Raw genomic sequence first — 20,363 nt, 5'->3', positions numbered from 1 at the left:
TTTCTGATGAATAATTCGTGTATAAACAATAGATCTCAGTCGTCTGCGTTTTATACCTCCCCGTCTATTCCTAACGACGCTTACTATCAATTTCAAGCAGTCGCGGCTATGCACTCGGCGTTGCTTTGCAACGCGTTGCCCACGGCATTTAGGAAAACAGTCGCGTCAAATTGTTCTCTACATTGTTTAAAACCGTAGACTGGATTTAGTCTACTATCCCCTTCTAATCTTAATTGTATAAAGTCGCCCGGCTCGATATCTCTTACGATCCTATCCAGTAACGTTTGAATAGAACCGTGTATGATCTCCAAACTTTCTTCAAAGGAGCGTATACGATCTAAATTCACAAATCTAAAATGATCGATTATACTGATAGGAGTTGAGGTTACTCATCTCCCTACGAATGTTCGCTTATGGGCGGTGTATGAGGAGGTGAAAACTGTGACGATGCATCTTGTCGATCATCGTTCGAGATTTCAACGCCGGAGACTGTAGGTGTATCAGACGCTGAATTCTGCGGCGTGTCTAGGAATTGAGAATCTATCGAGGATTCGCGTTCTGCCGTCTCAGTGACGACTGTCGGCGAAAGCTGAAGAGTTGTAGTGTTCTGTGGGGGGTCGTCCTTGCGTAACGTGTGGTGAGTCAATAACAGTGCGCTTTACCCTATTCTTTAGTTTTTTTCGCCTCTTTAACATTCGTGTAGCGTTTGTTGCTTTTTTAACACAACGTTTTATGACGCGTGATTTATTGAAAAAACCTTTACGCAGGGGTCTGCATTTCGTACCGCGACCTGTCATGCCTAGTCATAATGTACGAGCCCTCGGTAGGTTTTTACTGGCTTCAACAGCTTCTGTGTACAGCGGTTCTAAAGCCATTATTTCTGAAATGCTGGATCTATCCGGACGCTGTGCGGACAGTTCTGTACAACGATCCAACAGGTAAGCTAAATGATTGTGTGCGTTGATAAGCGTCATGGTATAACTGTATAGGTTGTTAAATACTCTTTTTACATCTAGGGGCCATTGTTAGCACGTTGATATACGGTCTCGAGTTTTCTGTTTTTTAGGTTTTATTGGACGTATTGTGGTGTTACGCGGTCGTTTCTGAACTTTAGGCTTCTGTGGTGTAGCTATAGTGTCACAAACCCATAATACATTTGGTTCAATACTCGTTGACCTACCTGAGGGTCCTGCAGAGATTGTTTCAGAATCATGGGATGTTGAGGTTCCTGCATTTAGATTGCCGCTTTTGTTGACAGATCTGGTTTTAGGGCTTGGATGAAATGAGTTACTTGTGGCTTTTTGCTCTCAGGGGTGCGGAGGGTTTACTTCTTTAAGTTGAGTGGGTTGCTTCCACAGATGTTCCAGCGGCGGCCTGTGTTCAAATTCTTTTTTCTCAAAAATAGTTATGAAGGCTTGTCTACGTGCTGTCTTTCTTGGCGCGTCTTTGTAACAAAATGGAGAGCTCATAATTAATCTATGGCGCATCCTAACAAAATAGGAAAATGAGAGTAAACATTGTTGTAACGGTTTAAAAAACTTACACGACAGGTTGATAGGTCTCCAGAGCAGTTGGGTGGGGGATGAATAACACGTTGATGGGTGTGTATAATTTTCTTCGGTTCTTGTACCGGTACCTAGTGGTGAAGCATTTTCTTTGTCTTCTGTTTCATCGTCTGATCCGGTTAAATCGATGATGGTCTCTGAAATAAATAACCGGTGATTTACCACACAGCTGTCCGGTCTATTGTAGAGCACGGCGACATTTGTAGTTGACAATACCTTCCGTAGATGTTGACAGGTACTTAGGGCTCCAGATATCCCGGTCTGTGAATGAATATACAGGTTGTTGCGTACAAGCTTCATCGTCGCTGGTGGTGGCGGACGGACGGTCATCGTCAGAGACTGTACAATCTATGAAACTCTCTGAAATAGATAGACGTCGAATTACAACATAACTTCACAAGATAATGTAGAGTAGAAAGAGCTTTTTGTTACCGGACTTACCACACATAGGTATGCTGTGTATATCCAAGGTCCTGGATTTATCCTGGGACGACTCGGCCATTACTTCAGCGTCCAATTGCTGCGATTCGGTCAGTAGTTCCTGTGAGTCTGGGTATTGCGGATCTTCCGCTAGCTCGAAATTAACATGACTGCCCCCAGAGACCGTTTCACATTGCGTTTCAGCCATCAGACACTGTGTCGCTGCGTGGCATTCCTCTTCCATATCGGCGTCTAGGAATCTAGCTTTTAAAATAAAATAAAAGCGTGGTAGGTATCCCCCATCCTATAACTTCATTTTCACACATTCTCTCTAAAACTTTACTTAGTTGGCTGTCCGTGAGTTGCTCTTCGCTGGCGCCGTGATCGTTAAAACTATGGTTCATCTGTAACAAACGCATAACGTCATACAGTATATAGCGACAAAATAACTGCATAAACTATAAAATACTTACAACAATTACAATTAAAAATTAATATACAAGACATAATAATGGTGAGAATCAGGCATTCAGTATTAAATAAACATTATACAACCCCATGATATGCTAAAAGATAATTACTTACATTGACGGTATTCAATATCTTGTCACCTCTTCAGCCTGAGTGTTCTGTTAATCTGAATGAACAATTCGCACGGATATATATACACGGTTGACTATGTCATGTGAGCAGTTTTTTTTGCTGCGGCATACTAAAAAAATGTTCCCTAGGGTGGGAAAAATCAATCCATACCAGTTTTACCATGTATAACTATATTAGCTAGTTAATTAAGGACTGAATCTAAATCCGACACCATTTTGTTTTCAAAATGCCTAACGTCGAAACTCTGTTGCACAAGCATTATTATACAGCAAAGAGCCCCCATTCCTACGGAGGGATACAGCGGCTCTATAATGCCGTTAAGAAATATGGCGTGCGTAGAAAGGCTGTCGCAGAGTGGCTTAGCGATCAAGAAGCGTATTCTCTACACAAATCTGTAAGAAGACTGTTTATCAGAAATCGGATCATAGTTAGCGATGTGGATAGTCTCTGGCAGGCGGATCTCGTCTGCATGAATGACTACGCTAGCGATAATGACGGTTTAAAATATATTTTAACGGTCATAGATGTGCTATCCAAATACGTCTGGGTCATTGGTCTGTGGACCAAGACCGGCAAGGAGCTTGCAAAAACTTTTGAGATGATTTTTAAAAGCGAACGACTTACCCCGCAAAAACTACAAACGGATCGCGGGAAAGAATTTATGAATAAGCCCGTCGCTACGCTTGGTAAAGAGTATAATGTACATCAGTTCTTTACGAATAATACAGTGAAATCTGCGGTCGTGGAAAGATTTAATCGCACATTGAAAGCTCGTATGTGGCGCTATTTAACGGCTCATAACACATTTAGATATATAGACGTATTACCTGATTTAGTGCACTCTTACAATAACGCTTATCGCACTATAAGATGCAGTCCTGCCTCTGTCACGAAAGCTAACTCCATGACCGTATGGCGCAGCGCTTATCAAGATGTCTCTACAGTGAAAAGATTTAAACCTCTATTAAAACCGGGGGATAACGTCCGAATTGTACGGCATAAGCATATCTTTTCAAAAGGCTACAAGCAAACCTACACGCTTGAAATTTTCGTGGTCTCGTCCGTAAATACACGATTCAGAAAACCTCTCTACGCATTAAACAATTTGAGCGGTGAAAACGTAGAAGGGTCTTTTTATGAAGACGAACTACAAAAGGTGCCGCAAGACGCTAATAGGATCTACAAAGTTGAAAAAGTGTTGAAAAAACGCAGGCGTCACGGTGCACCTCATTATTTTGTGAAGTGGCTCAGATATCCCGATAAATTCAACAGTTGGATAGAAGAAAATCAATTAACGTCCGTATAAAGCATGGAAGGCGATTCGTTTTACGTTACACTACCTAGCAATTCATCATCCAAAATCTACCCCGAAAATACTATTTCGAGTTACACCACCAAGTTAGCAAAGGCCGTTCATCTTTCAGAAGCTTATGAAATGCCGTTAATGGAAATACAGTACCCCCATACGTGGAACACGTTCGACGCTTTTGAAGGGAACTTCTACGCTGCTAAACACAACGAGCCGTTAGAGGCTTATGTAAAATCAGGATTTTACCTGAGCATTCAATAGCTGGCCGGTACAGTCAATGCGCGAATAGAAACGCTGAATTTATCCACGCCTGCCTATAGGATATGTTATAATCTACGTCGAGAGCTAATCCTACCCGACCCATCCCCTATACAGTTTGCTCTGGGTACTAAGCTAAAATTTATTTTCGGACTACAGACCGTCGATGATTCACCTGCAGCTTTAATGCCGTGGAATCGCCGCTTTTACCCCGATTCAAAGGCGGGTTTTTATTCGCTTTTTGTATACACTGATATAATTCAACATCAGCTTGTGGGCGACAGCTATGTTCAACTGTTACGGACCGTAGAAGTTAGCAGCGATGATAACGATATTGTCACTGTGCGCTACTCGTGGCCAGATTACATACCAGGGTACGCCGGTTAAATTCAGATACGGAAAGTGTATAGTGCGATTACATTTTAGGCCTCGCAAGACTACGCCACGGTAAAAATGATGTCTGAAAGAGTTTACGGCGATCCCGCCTTGTACGCCGGTACTATGTAGCTCAAGCAGGGCATGGCTTAGAGGGGTTCCGTGGTGATGAATACATGTACGGCGCCGGTCTCGGTGGTCTGTTTAGAAGTCTTTTTAGAAGAGCAATAACGCTTTTCAGAAAAGGCCTAGAACTAGTCAAACCGCATGTAAAAACAGTAAGAAACATTGCTAAAGACGCTATCACGAGTGTTTCTACGGCCGTAGTGGAGAGATTGAATCGCACCTCTAAAAACAATCAAGAGGGCGACGGACTAATCTACGCAACCACAAAATCGCATAAAAGAAAGAGAAAAACTCTTTACCACGAGCGAAGAGACCCCGCTCACCGCGATTCCCACCGCGCCTCATGAATAACACCGCTCAACGTAAATCGAGTTCTCGTCAGAAGTCAGCAAGACGCCTCACTAGTGACATCTTCCAATAACAGGTCATGGCGTTTATTCACGATGCGTCGATAGTGCGCTAAAAGCGAACTGGATATCTTTACCGTACCTCCCACGCAGACTAGCGTTGAAAAATCTGTTTTTGTCGAGGTTCAACCCATCGCCGCTCTAGCCGATAACGCACCCCTGGAATTTTTCGTATCGGGAAGCGGAGAATATTATTACGATTTAAATAATACACTCTTGAACGTCCAGTGCCGCATCCTGAAACAGGACGGTACTGTTCTTGCTGCCGGCACGCGTGTGGGTCTTATTAATTAACCCATAGCCACACTTTTCAATCAGGTGGTCATTACTCTGGGGGACCGTTTGATTTCACAATCTGATAACCTTTATAGTTACCGGGCCTACATTTGAAACACTTTTAAACTACAGTACGCAAGCGTTGAGATCGCAATTTACAGCGGGGTTATTCTAGAAAGACACTGCAGGCCATCACCAGACCACCGTACTCGACGGCGAAAATCAAAATCATGGGTTCGCAAGCTGAGCCCACGCAACCCGTCTCTCAATGCCTGTGGAACTCGTGGGCCCGATCTTCGGTGACATTTTTAATCAACCGAAACTCATTTTGAACGATCTAGATCTTAAGATCAAGTTATCAAGAAATAAGGACTCGTTTTGCCTTATGACTCCCGAACAAGAGCAGTTTAAGGTTCAGATCGTGAACGCCGCCCTCTACGTAAAAAGAGTACAAGTCTCTCCAGCCGTCAGGATCGGTCACATCCAAGCTCTTCTATCAAGCCCCGCTAAATACGCTCTAGACAGAGCCTGTTTGAAGGTCTATAGCATCCCTGGAGGAACGAGAAATGGTAATCATGAAAATCTTTTTCTGGGCCAGATACCAAAAACGGTGATTCTATGCTTTGAGGACAACGAGGCCTTCAGCGGCAGTTACTGGAAAAGCCCACTTTGCTTTCACCATTATAGGATCAACCACGCTGCTCTGTATTTGGACGGACAGCAGATCCCCGCCAAGCCGTTTCACCCTAATTTTGACGCTGAACATGCTGTGAGGGAATATATGGCTCTCGCTCACATCTCCGGAAAACAAAAAGCCGACGCAGGATTAAGCATAGACCGTGATGATTTTATGAGCAGCTACACTTTCTTCGTGTTCGATTTGTCGCCGGATCAGGACCCGAGCACTCACTTTTCGCTCATTAAAACGGGTAACCAACGGGCTGAAATTCATTGTGCGGATGCCACACCACACACGGTGAATATGATCGTTTATGCTGTCAACACGGCTGTACTGGAGATTAACCAACGTCGAGAAGTCCTATACGACTTTAATTAAACTTTTGTGACTCCACAGTGGACTTCGTCTATAATGAATACTATGCAACTGTCATGCATTTTGAGCCGAAATCCCGTTACTCGGAGTATGTTTGGCGGCGTATTTCCCTGCGACCTCTTACCACGCCACGTTATCAGGTATAGACCTAGAGCCTATATAGTCAACACAGATTCTTCGGAAGAGCCCGGTACGCATTGGCTGCTCATTGTTCTATGCAGGAACAAATCCTTATTTTTTGACAGTTACGGGTTACAACCTGACGCCGCCGTATTTCCAAATACGATTATACAATTTTTAAGAAGAAACACCACGACGTATTGCTATCAGAACCGCCAGCTGCAAGACTCTGTCGAGTTTTTGCGGACAGTTTTGTATTTACTTATTGTATCACGTCGCTGCGGGAATAACATTGAAGCGATTACTGAAAAACTTTACAAATGATTTAAAACATAATGATCGTCTAGTAGATGCATTTGTACAAAATCTTTCTAACAATATCACGATTTTACGTGTGCGATTATGCGATTATAATCAGGTTTGCAAGCCGCGCTGCAAAACATGATCTTGCTCTATTTCTGCTATAGAACTAATGTGGTTTTATAACGATATTTCCTTTTTGTAATGTGTACTACAAATGTTTATATCTTAGTATTTCTTGTTCAATAAATCATTCAATCTATTTTGCTGTGCCTATTAACATTAACCCTGGGACTGCCTTTTCTCACAAAAAAACATGTATTGACATGTTTTTTCCTACATACGGCGCTTACACTTTAACCTACAACCTTGGGGGTGAAGGGCATGATCGCCTTCTAGCAATTTGGTTTACACAAAGCTAATGGGGAATGTGCCAAGCTTACACATTAACCTACAACCTTACAAAGAATCGAGCCGCTGCTTATAGGGAATGTGCCAAGCTTACACATTAACCTACAACCTTACAGAGAATCGCTCCGCTGTCACCGAGCGCATGGTTAACTTTGTAAATATTAGCATTGAAATGTATTGTAACCTATAGATTTGCTTGTATAATGTTGTATTTTTAGATCTATTTACACCGTTTTCCATTTCTTGATTTGTGTATACCTCTAAGTGAATCTACAATAAATATGTATATTTTTTTAAAACACTTTTATTACGTCATTATTATGAACACTACAGAATGCTACCATTAACCCTAGGGATCCTGGGGCTGCCTTTTCTCACAAAAACATGTCTTGACATGTTTTTCTCACATATGGCGCTTACACTTTACACTTTAACCTACAACCTTGGGTGAAGGGCATGTGGGCGGTCATGGAGGATGTAACAGAGGCTGAACATGGGCTGCTTCCGGGGCATGGACTGAACTGACGTAACAGATATTGACACACATAGAGGCGGTAAGGGTTTGCTTCCGGGGGCGGGGACGTAACTGATGTAACAGGTATTGACACACATAGGGGCGGACAGTCAGTGCAGAATGGGGAGGAGAGGGGGGTTTAGACTGGAAGTGGAGGCGGGACCTGTGCCAAAAAGGGGCGGGGCACCTGTCAAAAAAACGGAAGTGGGCATGTTGACGAGAGGTGGGTGCTCTTACTACTACTCGAGTTGTTCACTTTCCCTTTTTTTGTGGAAGTGAAGAACCTATTTAAAGGAGATCTGATAGCATGATTTCACACCGTAATTTATTTACAGTTAGGTCCGGAAGTATTTGAACAGTGACAAGTTTTGGCATTTTACTAAAACACATTCACAATACAATTATATAATTAATATGAGCTTAAAATCTCTCAGCTTTAATTTGAGTATATTCACATCCTAATTGGTGTAAGGGTTTAGGTATTAAAACTTTTTAATATATAGCTGCCTCTTTTTAAAGGGACCTAAAGTTATTGGAGAATTATCTAAGAAGCTCTTTAATTGACTATTCCTTTGTTAAAAGGTCTGGAGCTGATTCCACGTTTGGCATTTGTATTTGGAGAGCTGTTGCTTTGAACCCACAACATGCTGTCAAAGGACCTCTCAATGGAAGAGAAAAAGACCATCATTAGTCTGAAAAAAAAGAAGTCCATCAGAGAGCAGAAATGCAAGGAGTGGCCAAATCAAAAGTTTGGTACATTCTGCTAAAAAGCGCACTGGTGAATTTGGGAACTCAAAAAGGCCTGGACGTCCATGGAAGACAACAGTGGTGGATGATCGCAGAATCCTTTCCGTGGTGAAGAAAATCCACTTCACAACATCCACCAAAGTGAAGAACACTCTCTAGAAAGTGGGTGTTTCAGTATCTAAGTCTACCATAAAGAGAAGACTTCATAAGAACAAATACCACAAGGTACAAACCATTAATCAGTCTTTAATATAGAAAAGCCAAATTAGACAAATTAGATGCCAAAAATCATCTAAAGAAGTCAGTCTGGTCCTGGAAAAGCTTTCTTGGGACAGATGAACCTAAGTTCAATAGTCCAAAGTAAAAGAATTGATGGCACTCACCGATCCGTAAAAGCAAGTCTTTATTCCATAGTTTAAAACATAGACGCAGGGGGACGTGTGGAGCACATGTCAGACAATGGCCGTTTCACTCTGATTGCGCTTCAACAGATCCTGTGGTATAGGGGAAGTGACGAGCAGCCTGCTTATACAGTTATATGAAAAAGTTTGGGCACCCCTATTAATCTTAAGCTTAATGTTTTATAAAAATTGGTGTTTTTGCAACAGCTATTTCAGTTTGATATATGTAATAACTGTTGGACACAGTAATGTTTCTGCCTTGAAATGATGTTTATTGTACTAACAGAAAATGTGCAATCTGCATTCAAACAAAATTTGACAGGTGCATAAGTATGGGCACCCTTATCATTTTCTTGTTTTAAATACTCCTAGCTACTTTTTACTGACTTACTAAAGCACTTTTTTTGGTTTTGTAACCTCATTGAGCTTTGAACTTCATAGCCAGGTGTATGCAATCATGAGAAAAGCTACTTAAAGTGGCCACTTGCAAGTTGTTCTCCTGTTTGAATCTCCTCTAAAGAGTGGCATCATGGGGTCCTCAAAACAACTGTCAAATGATCTGAAAACAAAGATTACTCAACATAGTTGTTCAGGGGAAGGATACAAAAAGCTGTTTCAGCGATTTAACCTGTCAGTTTCCACTGTGAGGAACATAGTAAGGAAATGGAAGAACACAGGGACAGTTCTTGTTAAGGCCAGAAGTGGCAGGCCAAGAAAAACATCAGAAAGGCAGAGAAGAATGGTGAGATCAGTCAAGGACAATCCTCAGACCACCTCCAGAGAGCTGCAGCATCAACTTGCTGCAGATGGTGTCACTGTGCATCGGTCAACTATACAACGCACTTTGCACAAGGAGAAGCTGTATGGGAGAGTGATGCGAAAGAAGCCATTTCTGCAAGCACGCCACAAACAGAGTCGGCTGAGTTATGCAAAAGCACATTTGGAGAAGCCAATTTCTTTTTGGAAGAAGGTCCTGTGGACTGATGAAACCAAGATTGAGTTGTTTGGTCATACAAAAAGGCGTTATGCATGGCAGCAAAAAAACACAGCATTCCAAGAAAAACACTTGCTACCCACAGTAAAATTTGGTGGAGGTTCCATCATGCTTTGGGGCTGTGTGGCCAATGCCGGCACCGGGAATCTTGTTAAAGTTGAGGGACGCATGGATTCCACTCAGTATCAGCAGATTCTTGACAATAATGTTCAAGAATCAGTGATAAAGTTGAAGTTACGCAGGGGATGGATCTTTCAGCAAGACAATGATCCAAAACACCGCTCCAAATCTACTCAGGCATTCATGCAGAGGAACAATTACAATGTTCTGGAATGGCCATCCCAGTCCCCAGACCTGAATATCATTGAACATCTGTGGGATCATTTGAAGAGGGCTGTCCATGCTCGGCGACCATCAAACTTAACTGAACTGGAATTGTTTTGTAAAGAGGAATGGTCAAAAATACCTTCATCCAGGATCCAGGAACTCATTAAAAGCTACAGGAAGCGACTAGAGGCTGTTATTTTTGCAAAAGGAGGATCTACTAAATATTAATGTCACTTTTCTGGTGAGGTGCTGTCACGGGTGTGTCGCCACGAAGATCGTCACGATTACACAGCCTGACTTCTCGCAGCTGACTTTTTGGTGCTTTGTGTTTTTCGGCAGTGAGGGAGTTAATTCTCTCTCTCTCTGTGCTAGACGAGGTCCAGCCTCGCCCAGCTGCAATCAATGCTGCTGTAGTGAGACTCCTTCAAATGCCTGCTGGTCTGTTAGGGAAGTGTCGGTGAAAGCATTTCATGCAGACTAACAGAGCGGATCGTGGTATTTGGAGTTTCAGAGATAAGTGTATTTGGAGTGTTTTTTCCCTTCCTCGCTTTATCATTTATCTCCTTTCCCGTTGGTGTTCCCTCTGTTGTCGTTGTGTAGTTTTTGTATGCAAGGTGGTTTTGGTTTTTCCCTTGTACTGTCTCGTTCGTCTAAGTACTGTGTGTGGGCATATTATTACTTGTCCCCTTTTGTTGTGATCGGGGTCCTTCTCAGGACTAGATTACTTAGGTGCAGGGATCCTCAGGTGGTAGGGGTTACGCTGGCGGCCTGGACCTCTGTACCTTTAACAGTACCTCCAGGTTGAGGGATTAGTCAGGGCCCCAGCTTAGGGTCAGCTTAAGCCCCCTACCTCCAGTATACAGAGACAGCGTGACAGGTGCCCATACTTATGCACCTGTCAAATTTTGTTTGAATGCAGATTGCACATTTTCTGTTAGTACAATAAACCTCATTTCAAGGCAGAAACATTACTGTGTCCAACAGTTATTACATATATCAAACTGAAATAGCTGTTGCAAAAACACCAATTTTTATAAAACATTAAGCTTAAGATTAATAGGGGTGCCCAAACTTTTTCATATAACTGTAACTAAGTCCTCTCTCAACTTCTCGTCATTCTCATATGGAAGTAACCCCCACCATTGCAAGCAAAATATCGTACCATCGATTGATCCATCACAGCAACAGGTAAGAAAAAACAATTAAAAAAACATCTATATCCATTTCATAAAAAAACAGACATGTCTAATTCATCATTGAAGCCACCCGGACCCTGAGCTCTTACTGGTCTCAATGGATTTGTAATGTTCACAAAAACGGACAAAAAGCGGCTGAATGGTTTTGCCTATATAATAGAAGCCGCAGGGGCAAAAAACTATATCGATCACATAGCAGGTGCGACAAGTAATGAAATCCCAACACCTATGAATAATATCTCCTATTTGTAATGATTTCGACATAAGGTAAAATCGATAAAAGTTACAATGACCACATTTATGTTTGCCTTCAGCCTTCAAGCCTATTGTTAGAGACTGTTTTCATTCTCCTTTTATACTAAGACATCTTTTAAATTAGTACCTCCTGCAAGAAATTAGAGGTCCCCTTGCTACCACCTCACCCAGATTGGCATCTTTTTCTAAGATGTGCCAGTTTTTATGGATTGCTGCTCTAATATGCCTATCCATGGAGCCAAATTTGAAACTAAAAATAAATCTCTTACCTTTATTCTTTTTGTGTCTTATACTTCCTCTGAGTAACTCCTGTTGAGTGAAAGCACTAGCTCTTTGAAGAGCCGCATCAAGGAGTTTATCAGAGTACCCCCTATGTAGGAAACTGTTTTGAGATCAATAGTCTGTTCCCGAAAACGCAAAGCGGTTGTCGTCCGACGTGCTCCACTCATCCCCCTGCTTCTATGTTAAACTATGGATTAAAGACTTGCTTTTATGGACCAGTGAGTGCCATCAATTCTTCTACTTTGGACTATTGAACTGATATTTATTTTGATGAGCACCAGGGTCCATAGGGGTTATGTGTATTTCACGTTCCCTGAAAATTGCTGAATACCGCTGTTTGGCGGAACATCGGTGCCGGTACTGCCTCTTTTGTACCAGAATGATGGGAAGAAGAAAGTGTGGAGAAGGCTTGGAACGTCTCATGATCCAAAGCACACCACATTGGTTTCCAATGTGACTGAAGACCGAAGAAGCCGTATGAATTCTGAAGGGTACAGGGCTATACTTTCTGCTCAGATTCAACCAAATGCAGCAAGCTAGATTGGACAGCGCTTCACAGTACAGATGGACAATAACCCAAAACATGCTGTGAAAGCAACCCAGGAGTTTTTTAAGGCAAAGAAATGGAATATTCTGCAATGGGTGAGTCAATCAGCAGATCTCAACCCCATTGAGCATGCATTTTCACATGCTTAAGGCAGAAAGACTCAAACAAGCAACAACTAAAATCAACTGCAATAAAGGCCTGGCAAAGCATCACAAAGAAAAAAAAACAGCGTTTGGTGACATCCATGGCTTCCAAACTTCAAGCAGTCACTGGCCTGCAATGGATTCTCTACAAAATATTTACAATAAATAAAATATTCATTGTTAAGTTAATTTGTCCAATTACTTTTCAGCCCCTGAAATAAGGAGGCTCTCTAGAAAAAATGTTTAAATTCCTAAACGTTTCATAGAATATTTTTGTTCAACCCCTTTAATTAAACCTGAATGTCTACTCTTCAATTGCATCTCAGTTGTTTCATTTTAAATAAAACATAGTGGCAAGCAGAGCCCAAATCACAAAGATTTACTCAATGTCCACATATTTCTGGACCTAACTGAATATGCAAATGTAGCTCTTTTAAAGACAAGTCCAGCAATACCTTTACATGGTTGGTCAGTTCCTCCATTACTGAGAAATCAGTGTTTAAATGGATATGCAAATGAGGCTGAAGGGCCTCCTGCTTGACTGATAACCTCTTTGCTGTGTGACTTCAGGCAAAGGAGCTTGGAGTGACAGAGGCTTAAGATATACAGCTTTATTTGCATATCAATTCAAATGCTGGTTTGGAGATGTGAAATCCTGCTGACAGCCCCCAAATGGGTAATCTCAAGCTGTTTCTTGAGCAGTACACAGCTCTGCAGACTCCTTTTTTCCTGGTTTCTGTGAGGAGGGAGTGGGCAGGCACTCCTTGAGTGACAGTTCTTGTCAGGAGCTACTGCTACTGTGACATATCAAGGGTGTATCATTCTGAAAACTACGCTGTTATTATACTTCCATATAGAGATAACTGGTTCTTTGAACAAACACAAAAAAGGGAAAGTGAGAGCTGTCATTAGGAGAACTACTCTGGAGAGTGCCAAAAGTGTGAGCCAGGGATTGTGATTGTGCAGGACTGAAAACAGGTCAGGGACTGACAAGGAGCATGAGTGAGGTGAGCGCTAACTGCTGAATAGAAATCAATGGTTTAGAAAGAGCTGACTGGTATGTTAGGAGCTAACCTCTCTCCTTAACTGTAACTATTTTCCATATTTTACCAGGCTTTAATGGCCAACTCCATGGAAACCAGTTGTACTCTATGTAAGATAAAAGCTCTATTAGCAAAATAATGAGTTGGGTGACAAAGGCCAGTCCCTATCAAACTCTCCTAGACTGATAAGTTTCTCTTTATTTCTCCCTATGAGTGTACATAGAGAGAGACCTATCAGTCAAGGACATTGAGACAGGAGACAGCCACAGGGAATTGGCCTTGCATTAGTCATTCAAGACACACAGGCCCTGATTCATCAAATCCGGCATAAACAACTTATATTTTGAAAAGGTCGTGTTAGTCAGACATTCCTGATTGATTGAAGGCATTGGCCACTACTTTACAAGTTCCTTTCATGTGAACTAACTACCATAGATAAGCACTTCGTTAAAAACCTTACTTTTGCAAATCCTGCTGTACGAGAAGTTCAAGGGGCTCACTGGATGAAGTGGATCCTCTAAGCCCAAGGTCTAGGTGGGCACATGGGCTACAGGCGTCAGTTCAGCCGGTTAGTGAATAGAGGGACTAGAAAGCGTAGGTAGACAGGTGGAATGCTGGAAACTGCAGGCTGGCCTAGGACGTCAAGAAATCACAGGTAAGCAGGTGGAGTTCAAGAAAATGTAGGCAGTCGGAGGATATCAGGAATTTCAGGCAAATAGGTGGAGTGCAGAAAACACTCCAGAGTAACAGGAAAGTCCGCAACCAAGGAAGCCACACAGCCAGGAAGAAGTTCTGAAAACCCGCAAGCGGACACATAGCGGAGGTCCAGGAGACCCGGGACAGGTAGTCAACAGAACTCCAATGTCACTAGAAGTCGCAGACAAGTTGGAAGAGGCACTAGAAGCAGTTGGTCTACAGGAGACGTCCTGCAGCTCGCAGAAAGGTTGCTGTGCAAACACAAACTGCAATTCTAGCCTCCGATTCAATACCAAGGCCCGGGTAAGTCTCCTAGTCACATGATCCTCTGGCTGAGAATCTGCTTCCTCTGATGTCAGATTCTTCCTCACTCTTGGGCTTTGGAAGCTGATGTGTAATCGTGGCTTACTTGGTGGGCATGGCTGCCTTCAGCAGAGCTCAAGGAGCCCACTAAAATACAAAGGAAATGTGTTGTCTTTAACTTTAGGCCGGAAACATCAGTGTAAAGGGGGTCTTTTTGTATCCGTACCAGGTATATAGTGACACATGGTTGTTTGGTCTGCTAAATACTCACCGCCGCCCAAAAAAGTGTTTGAATATGATGTATTTTATGATCTCAGAAATATCACCGAAATACTATTCAAGTGTTGTTTTTTTGCATGCAATCATTGAATCTTGTTTACAGCACTAGCACTTGTTAATCCTCTTACAAAACGAGAGTACTGCTATTCTTATGCATGATGTTTATTATAGACTCAAAAACATCACTGAAACATTAGCAGTAGCTGTTTTGCATGCATCTTTTTTATTTACAGCACTGGCACTTTCTAATCCTCCCATTTAACGATAGGGTCTTATAGGGCCAGAAGGGACAGCCGCGGAGGAGCGGGGCGCCACTGGTGTAGGATTAAGGGTGCCAACCTCCGCTGTTAGGTAGGGGTGAGTTTGAGGAATTTTTAGTCCTTTTATTTTTGGGGGGGGGGGGGGGTTTGCACTTGGGTGTTGTGTCTTTTGTATTATATATTTTTTATTGAGAAAATTAATAAAAGTTCAATTTTATTCTACTACCCAAACAAGTACGGTTTTGAAACTGTGAATTTTTTTTTTCTAAAGAGTGCGTACTGTACATATCATTTCACGGTGAATTCATTCCTATACTATACAAGCTGTTCTGCACTGACAGAAAGTAGCCAGATCATGACGACATCGGGTCACCATGACAACGATCGGGAGCCCATGATGACGTCGCAGGGTCTCCGATCCAAAGGCTGAGGGGCTTTATTCCCTCTGCCTGCACGCTAAATGCTGTGATCGCAGCATTTTGCAGGTTAAAGTGTCGGGGGCGGTGCAGACACTACTTCTGGCACTTAGTACCGGGTGTCAGTTGTCAGAATCAGCTGACACCCGGCAGCCTCTGTGGGCGCAAAATCGCCGAGACGTTTCCATGTGTCCCATGTCGGTAAGTACCAGGAACCAGGGACGTATGGATGCATCTCATATCAGAAAGAGATTAAAGTTTTCATAAAAAAAACGCAGCAAAAACAAAACACAACATGTGAACATAGCCTAACGATGTACTGTACGGGAGATAATGCTGATGCTGTGTTTGATGGTGGTGGAGAAGTGGGAGGGGTTTCGGTGGAGTTACACCTCTGTGCCCAATGCTGGTTTGCAGCCCAGCACAAGGAATGATGGGAAAAATAGTCAGAAAGTAGGCAAGGAATCTGAAAAGGAAATGGTGCCTGTGAAAACAGCTGCTGCCAGGGAACAGGAAGTGAAGTGAAGTGGAAAAGGTATTTGGAAATCTTTTGAGGCATTAGCCTTAAGCACTTATGGCAAAAACAGTAACTAAGTTTTGTTAGTGGACAACCCTTTAAGAGATTGCATGCCTTTTTAATGAAAAGTTGTCTGCGCTTCACCACAAATCTTACTCCAGTTAGTTGTTTAATGCTAAAAGTTCCCAGTGGCGCACACAATCTTTTTGGGATCTCAATTATCCTGATGGAATCATCCCTGTACATCCACCTTCAGTGCCAGACTGCCAGGACAGCTCAGTTAGGCAGCACACAATGAGATGTGTGCTGTAGACAGCCACAGTACTGCTCTGTGTCAAACCCCTGTATGTGTCTTGATCAAAGCCAATGGCTAACATTGCTTGGAAGGATTGTAGAGGTTTTTGCCTAAATAAAAAAATTAACATCATTGTATGAAGATAAGATTTTGTCAAAGATGCTTAAAGGGTGGATGTGTTGTCTCGCTATGTGCTGCTATCTGTTAGGGACGTTTCTTGTCCCCAAGTTTCCTTTCTGGTCAAATTGAAAAACAATAAGGCTATGTTCACACACGCTGTGTTTTGTTCTGCAGCTAAATCTGCTGACAAGTCTTCTCTGGCTGGAAAACAGCTGTGTCAAAAATGCTTTTTTTCAGCTTTTTTTCCTCTGTCCTTCTGTCTCTATTCATGCATGTACATAAAGTTCTGTGAAAAAAAAAATATCATTCTGTTTTTGGCATAGTGAATTGTTCAGGAATAGTTTTAACTCTGGCAATGCATTGAGTTTGTATGTCACTATTTACTTTCACACTATGGGGTCTGCCATTCAGTTTGCACATGCATTGCTCAATTTCACACCTCACTGAGCCACAGGTTTTATGCAATCCCACATGTAGCTCAGATATAGTTTAAACTGTACACATCACTAATTTAATTACTCTCCTAATACAAACAACCTTCTCAGTGATCAAGACAAGATGGTTAATCACAAAACAGAACCCATATTTTGCCATCAAAAACGCTGAAAAAAATTTAGTTGCGTTTTTTCAGCGTTTTTTCACCACCCATTACTTCCTATGTGTGAAAAAACGCTGAAAGAAGTGACATGCTCTATTTTCCAAAAACGCAAGCAAAGCGATTACACAGCAAACAAAAAGCAACATGTGTGAACAGAGAATTCTGGTTTCTCATACACTTTGCTGGTACTGCAAAATTTGCATAAACATTTGCTGCAAAATACGCAGCAAAACACAACGTGTGTGAACATAGCCTAACACTTGGCTGACAGCCAACGTTTTTTTTTTCTAGTGTGGCATTAATCCTTGTAAAATTTGCAATAAAAGTCAAACAATGTAAAACTTTTTTTAATTCATATAATCATAAATCCTACCATTGTGGCAAGACGACTCGCTCGGCTCTCCTGGAGGCAGACTCAGGACACACGTTCTCAGATTTTCTTTCTGCTGGTTTATTATCAGCCATAAACTCATGCAGGTTTCACAGGAAAAACAAACATGACCCCTCTGGGTTAAATGAAAAAAAACAAAACAAAACAAAGTATAACTCAGTCCATAGATGAGCGGGTTAAGCCCGCTCTCGGTAGCATAAACTGCACTGCTAAAGTCCATGTGAAAAGCTCTGCAGCTTCCACAATGCTGTCTGGAGACTTCCCTCTCCCTGACCACACTCCAGAGAAAAAAAAAAGGGACTGAGCTTTTACACATTGCTCAGCCACACCCTGAGGGGAGGTAGGGGGAATGGTGTCCCGCCCTCTTTGACATTCCCATAAAACCGCACACCCTTTAACAGAGTAAGCCTACCAGCATATAACACGCTGGCAGAAAAATAAAGTAGGTCTTAGTTCACACAGGAGAGCATCCTGAGTGACACATACCTCCCCTCACATATAAAACCAGTGACACTGTCACATATTCCCCCCCTCTGCCCAAAGCCGGGGGTTTGGGCACCTTCTGACACCAGGCAGGGAATCCTTGAGAGGGCACCTGCATTCCCATGTAACTTCCCGGGCCTATGCTCCACGTGAAAGTTAAACTCTTGAAGTCCTAGGAACCATCTAGTTACCCTGGCATTTTTACCCCTCTTCTCCCTCTACCATCTCAACCGGGCATGGTCTGATACTAATCTAAACTTCCGGCCTAGTAGGTAATATTTCAGTGTATCCACGGCCCATTTTATGGCTAAACACTCTTTCTCTACTATGGCGTAGTTCTTCTCGCAGGAGGACAGCTTTCGGCTTAGATAGAGAATGGGATGTTCTTCCCCATTTATCTCTTGGGAGAGTACAGCCCCTAGACCAGGGGTCTCAAACTCGGCTGGGTATATGGGCCGCAAATGGAAAAAATTTGAATTTGGGGGGGCGCATTTTTTGTTCAATGTGACATTTTTAGTGATACCATTTTTTTTTGTATACACCTTTTGAACATTTTTGCCGTGTTTATTTTTTTATAGCTTGGGTCCTTATGGATGTTGCGATAATAAACGTGTACTTTTTTGTGTTTACTTTAGTTTACATATAAAACAGCATTTTTAGTGCCCAATATTTTTTCATGCTTTTTATTTTTATTTTTTTGATTTTTACAATTTTGTTTCCCCCAATTGGCCACATACAGTAAAATTGTCTTACAATTAGCATCATATAGTAATAATGGCAAACATCTTGTAGTAATGTCCCCATCTTGTACTAATGTGCCCCAACCAGGTCCCCATCCTGTGGCTATGTGCCCCATCCAGGTCCCCATCCTGTGGCTATGTGCCCCATCCAGGTCCCCATCCTGTGGCAATGTTCCCGATCCAGGTCCCCATCCTGTGGCAATGTTCCCGATCCAGGTCCCCATCTTGTGGCTATGTGCCCCATTCAGGTCTCCATCTTGTGGCAATGTTCCCCATCCTTGCCCCCATCTTGTACTAATGTGCCTCATCCAGGTCCCCATCTTGTGGCTATGTGCCCGATCCAGGTCCCCATCTTGTGGCTATGTGCCCCATCCAGGTCCCCATACTGTGGCTATGTGCCCCATCCAGGTCCCCATCTAGTGGCTCTGTGCCCCATCCAGGTCCCCATCTTGTGGCTATGTGCCCCATCCAGGTCCCCATCTTTTGGCTATGTGCACCATCCAGGTCCCCATCTTGTGGCTATGTGCCCCATCCAGGTCCCCATCTTGTGGCTATGTGCCCCATCCAGGTCCCCATCTTTTGGCTATGTGCCCCATCCAGGTACCCTCTTGTGGCTATGTGCCCCCTGTGCAGTTCTTCACACACATAAAAAAAAAAAGAAGATGATTCTCACCTGTCCTCCGTTCCCTCGGCGTCCTTCCTGCAGATGTGGCCGCAGGCACCACAGAGTCAGACCCCTTGACGATCCCGACCTGGTCCAGGAGGAGCCGCCGACAGCAGCGCTGCATTGCCGCACACAGACTGTCTCCCAGCACAGCATTTCCAATGCCAGCCGCCGGCCAATCAGAGGCCAGCAGCTGACATCAGCGTATGGCAATGACGTCATACTCACTGTGCCGACACGCAGATATCAGCTGCTGGCCTCTGATTGGTCAGCGGCTGTCATTGGAAATGCTGTGCTGGGAAACAGTCTCTGTGTGGCTATTCAGCGCTGCTGTCGGCGGCTCCTCCTGGACCTGGTCAGGATCATCAAGGGGTCTGTGCCTGCGGGCCGCATAAAGCAGCCTCAGGGGCCGCATGCGGCCCGCGGGCCGCGTGTTTGAGACCCCTGCCCTAGACCAACCTCTGAAGCGTCCATCTGGACCACAAATTCTTTCTTGAAGTCTGGCGCGACCAGGACCGACTGCTTGCACAATGTTAGCTTCAACTGTTGAAACGCGGTCTCCGTTTCTTCCGTCCATTTCACCATGGTTGATTTGGTGCCTTTTAGAAGATCCGATAGTGGCGTGGCAATCATGGCAAAATTCGGGATAAACTGCCGGTAGTATCCTACCATTCCTAGGAATGCTCTCACCTGCTTCTTCGAGAGTGGTTGCGGCCAGGTTTGAATTGCCTCCACTTTCTTGATTTGCGGCTTTATTTCGCCTCTCCCAACAACATAGCCCAGGTACTTGGCCTCCTCCTTCCCGATGGCACACTTTCTTGGATTTATGGTAAATCCTGCCTTCCTTAGCGCGTCCAGAACGGCCTGTAGTTTAGGTAGGTGACTAGCCCAGTCTGGGCTAAAGACCACAATGTCGTCGAGGTAGGCT

At 43.2% G+C, this 20,363-nt stretch overlaps 2 protein-coding genes across 2 annotated transcripts in view; one reads left to right on the top strand and one right to left on the bottom strand.

The window, feature by feature from the left end:
• TERT (telomerase reverse transcriptase) overlaps positions 1 to 20,363 on the top strand; it is a 205,528-nt gene that overhangs the window by 33,599 nt on the left and 151,566 nt on the right. The window lies entirely within an intron of this gene.
• LOC141265353 (uncharacterized) lies at positions 1,022 to 17,831 on the bottom strand. Its single transcript, XM_073678345.1, has 5 exons — positions 17,531 to 17,831; positions 2,007 to 2,249; positions 1,782 to 1,925; positions 1,544 to 1,702; positions 1,022 to 1,444 (listed from the first exon to the last, which is right to left on the bottom strand). Exons 1-5 carry the CDS (start codon positions 17,766 to 17,768, stop codon positions 1,308 to 1,310), a joined length of 921 nt encoding a protein of 306 aa, XP_073534446.1. The 5' UTR covers positions 17,769 to 17,831; the 3' UTR covers positions 1,022 to 1,307.

The sequence above is a fragment of the Phyllobates terribilis genome, unplaced genomic scaffold (genome assembly GCF_046119375.1).
Source record: "Phyllobates terribilis strain yellow unplaced genomic scaffold, ASM4611937v1 Scaffold_4__5_contigs__length_816908805, whole genome shotgun sequence".
In the NCBI taxonomy this organism is placed as follows: Eukaryota; Metazoa; Chordata; class Amphibia; order Anura; family Dendrobatidae; genus Phyllobates; species Phyllobates terribilis.
This window is presented reverse-complemented; position numbering and strand designations above follow the sequence as displayed.

Bases quoted from the DNA above. Each gene is read 5' to 3' on its own strand.
- LOC141265353 (XM_073678345.1), bottom strand. From the start codon at position 17,768: ATGGACTTTAGCAGTGCAGTTTATGCTACCGAGAGCGGGCTTAACCCG. The intron at 2,250-17,530 runs GTAGGATTTATG...TTATTTTAAAAG, and splicing joins CGAGTCGTCTTGCCACAATG to CTAGATTCCTAGACGCCGAT. The intron at 1,703-1,781 runs GTATTGTCAACT...TATTTATTTCAG, and splicing joins CCTGTCAACATCTACGGAAG to AGACCATCATCGATTTAACC.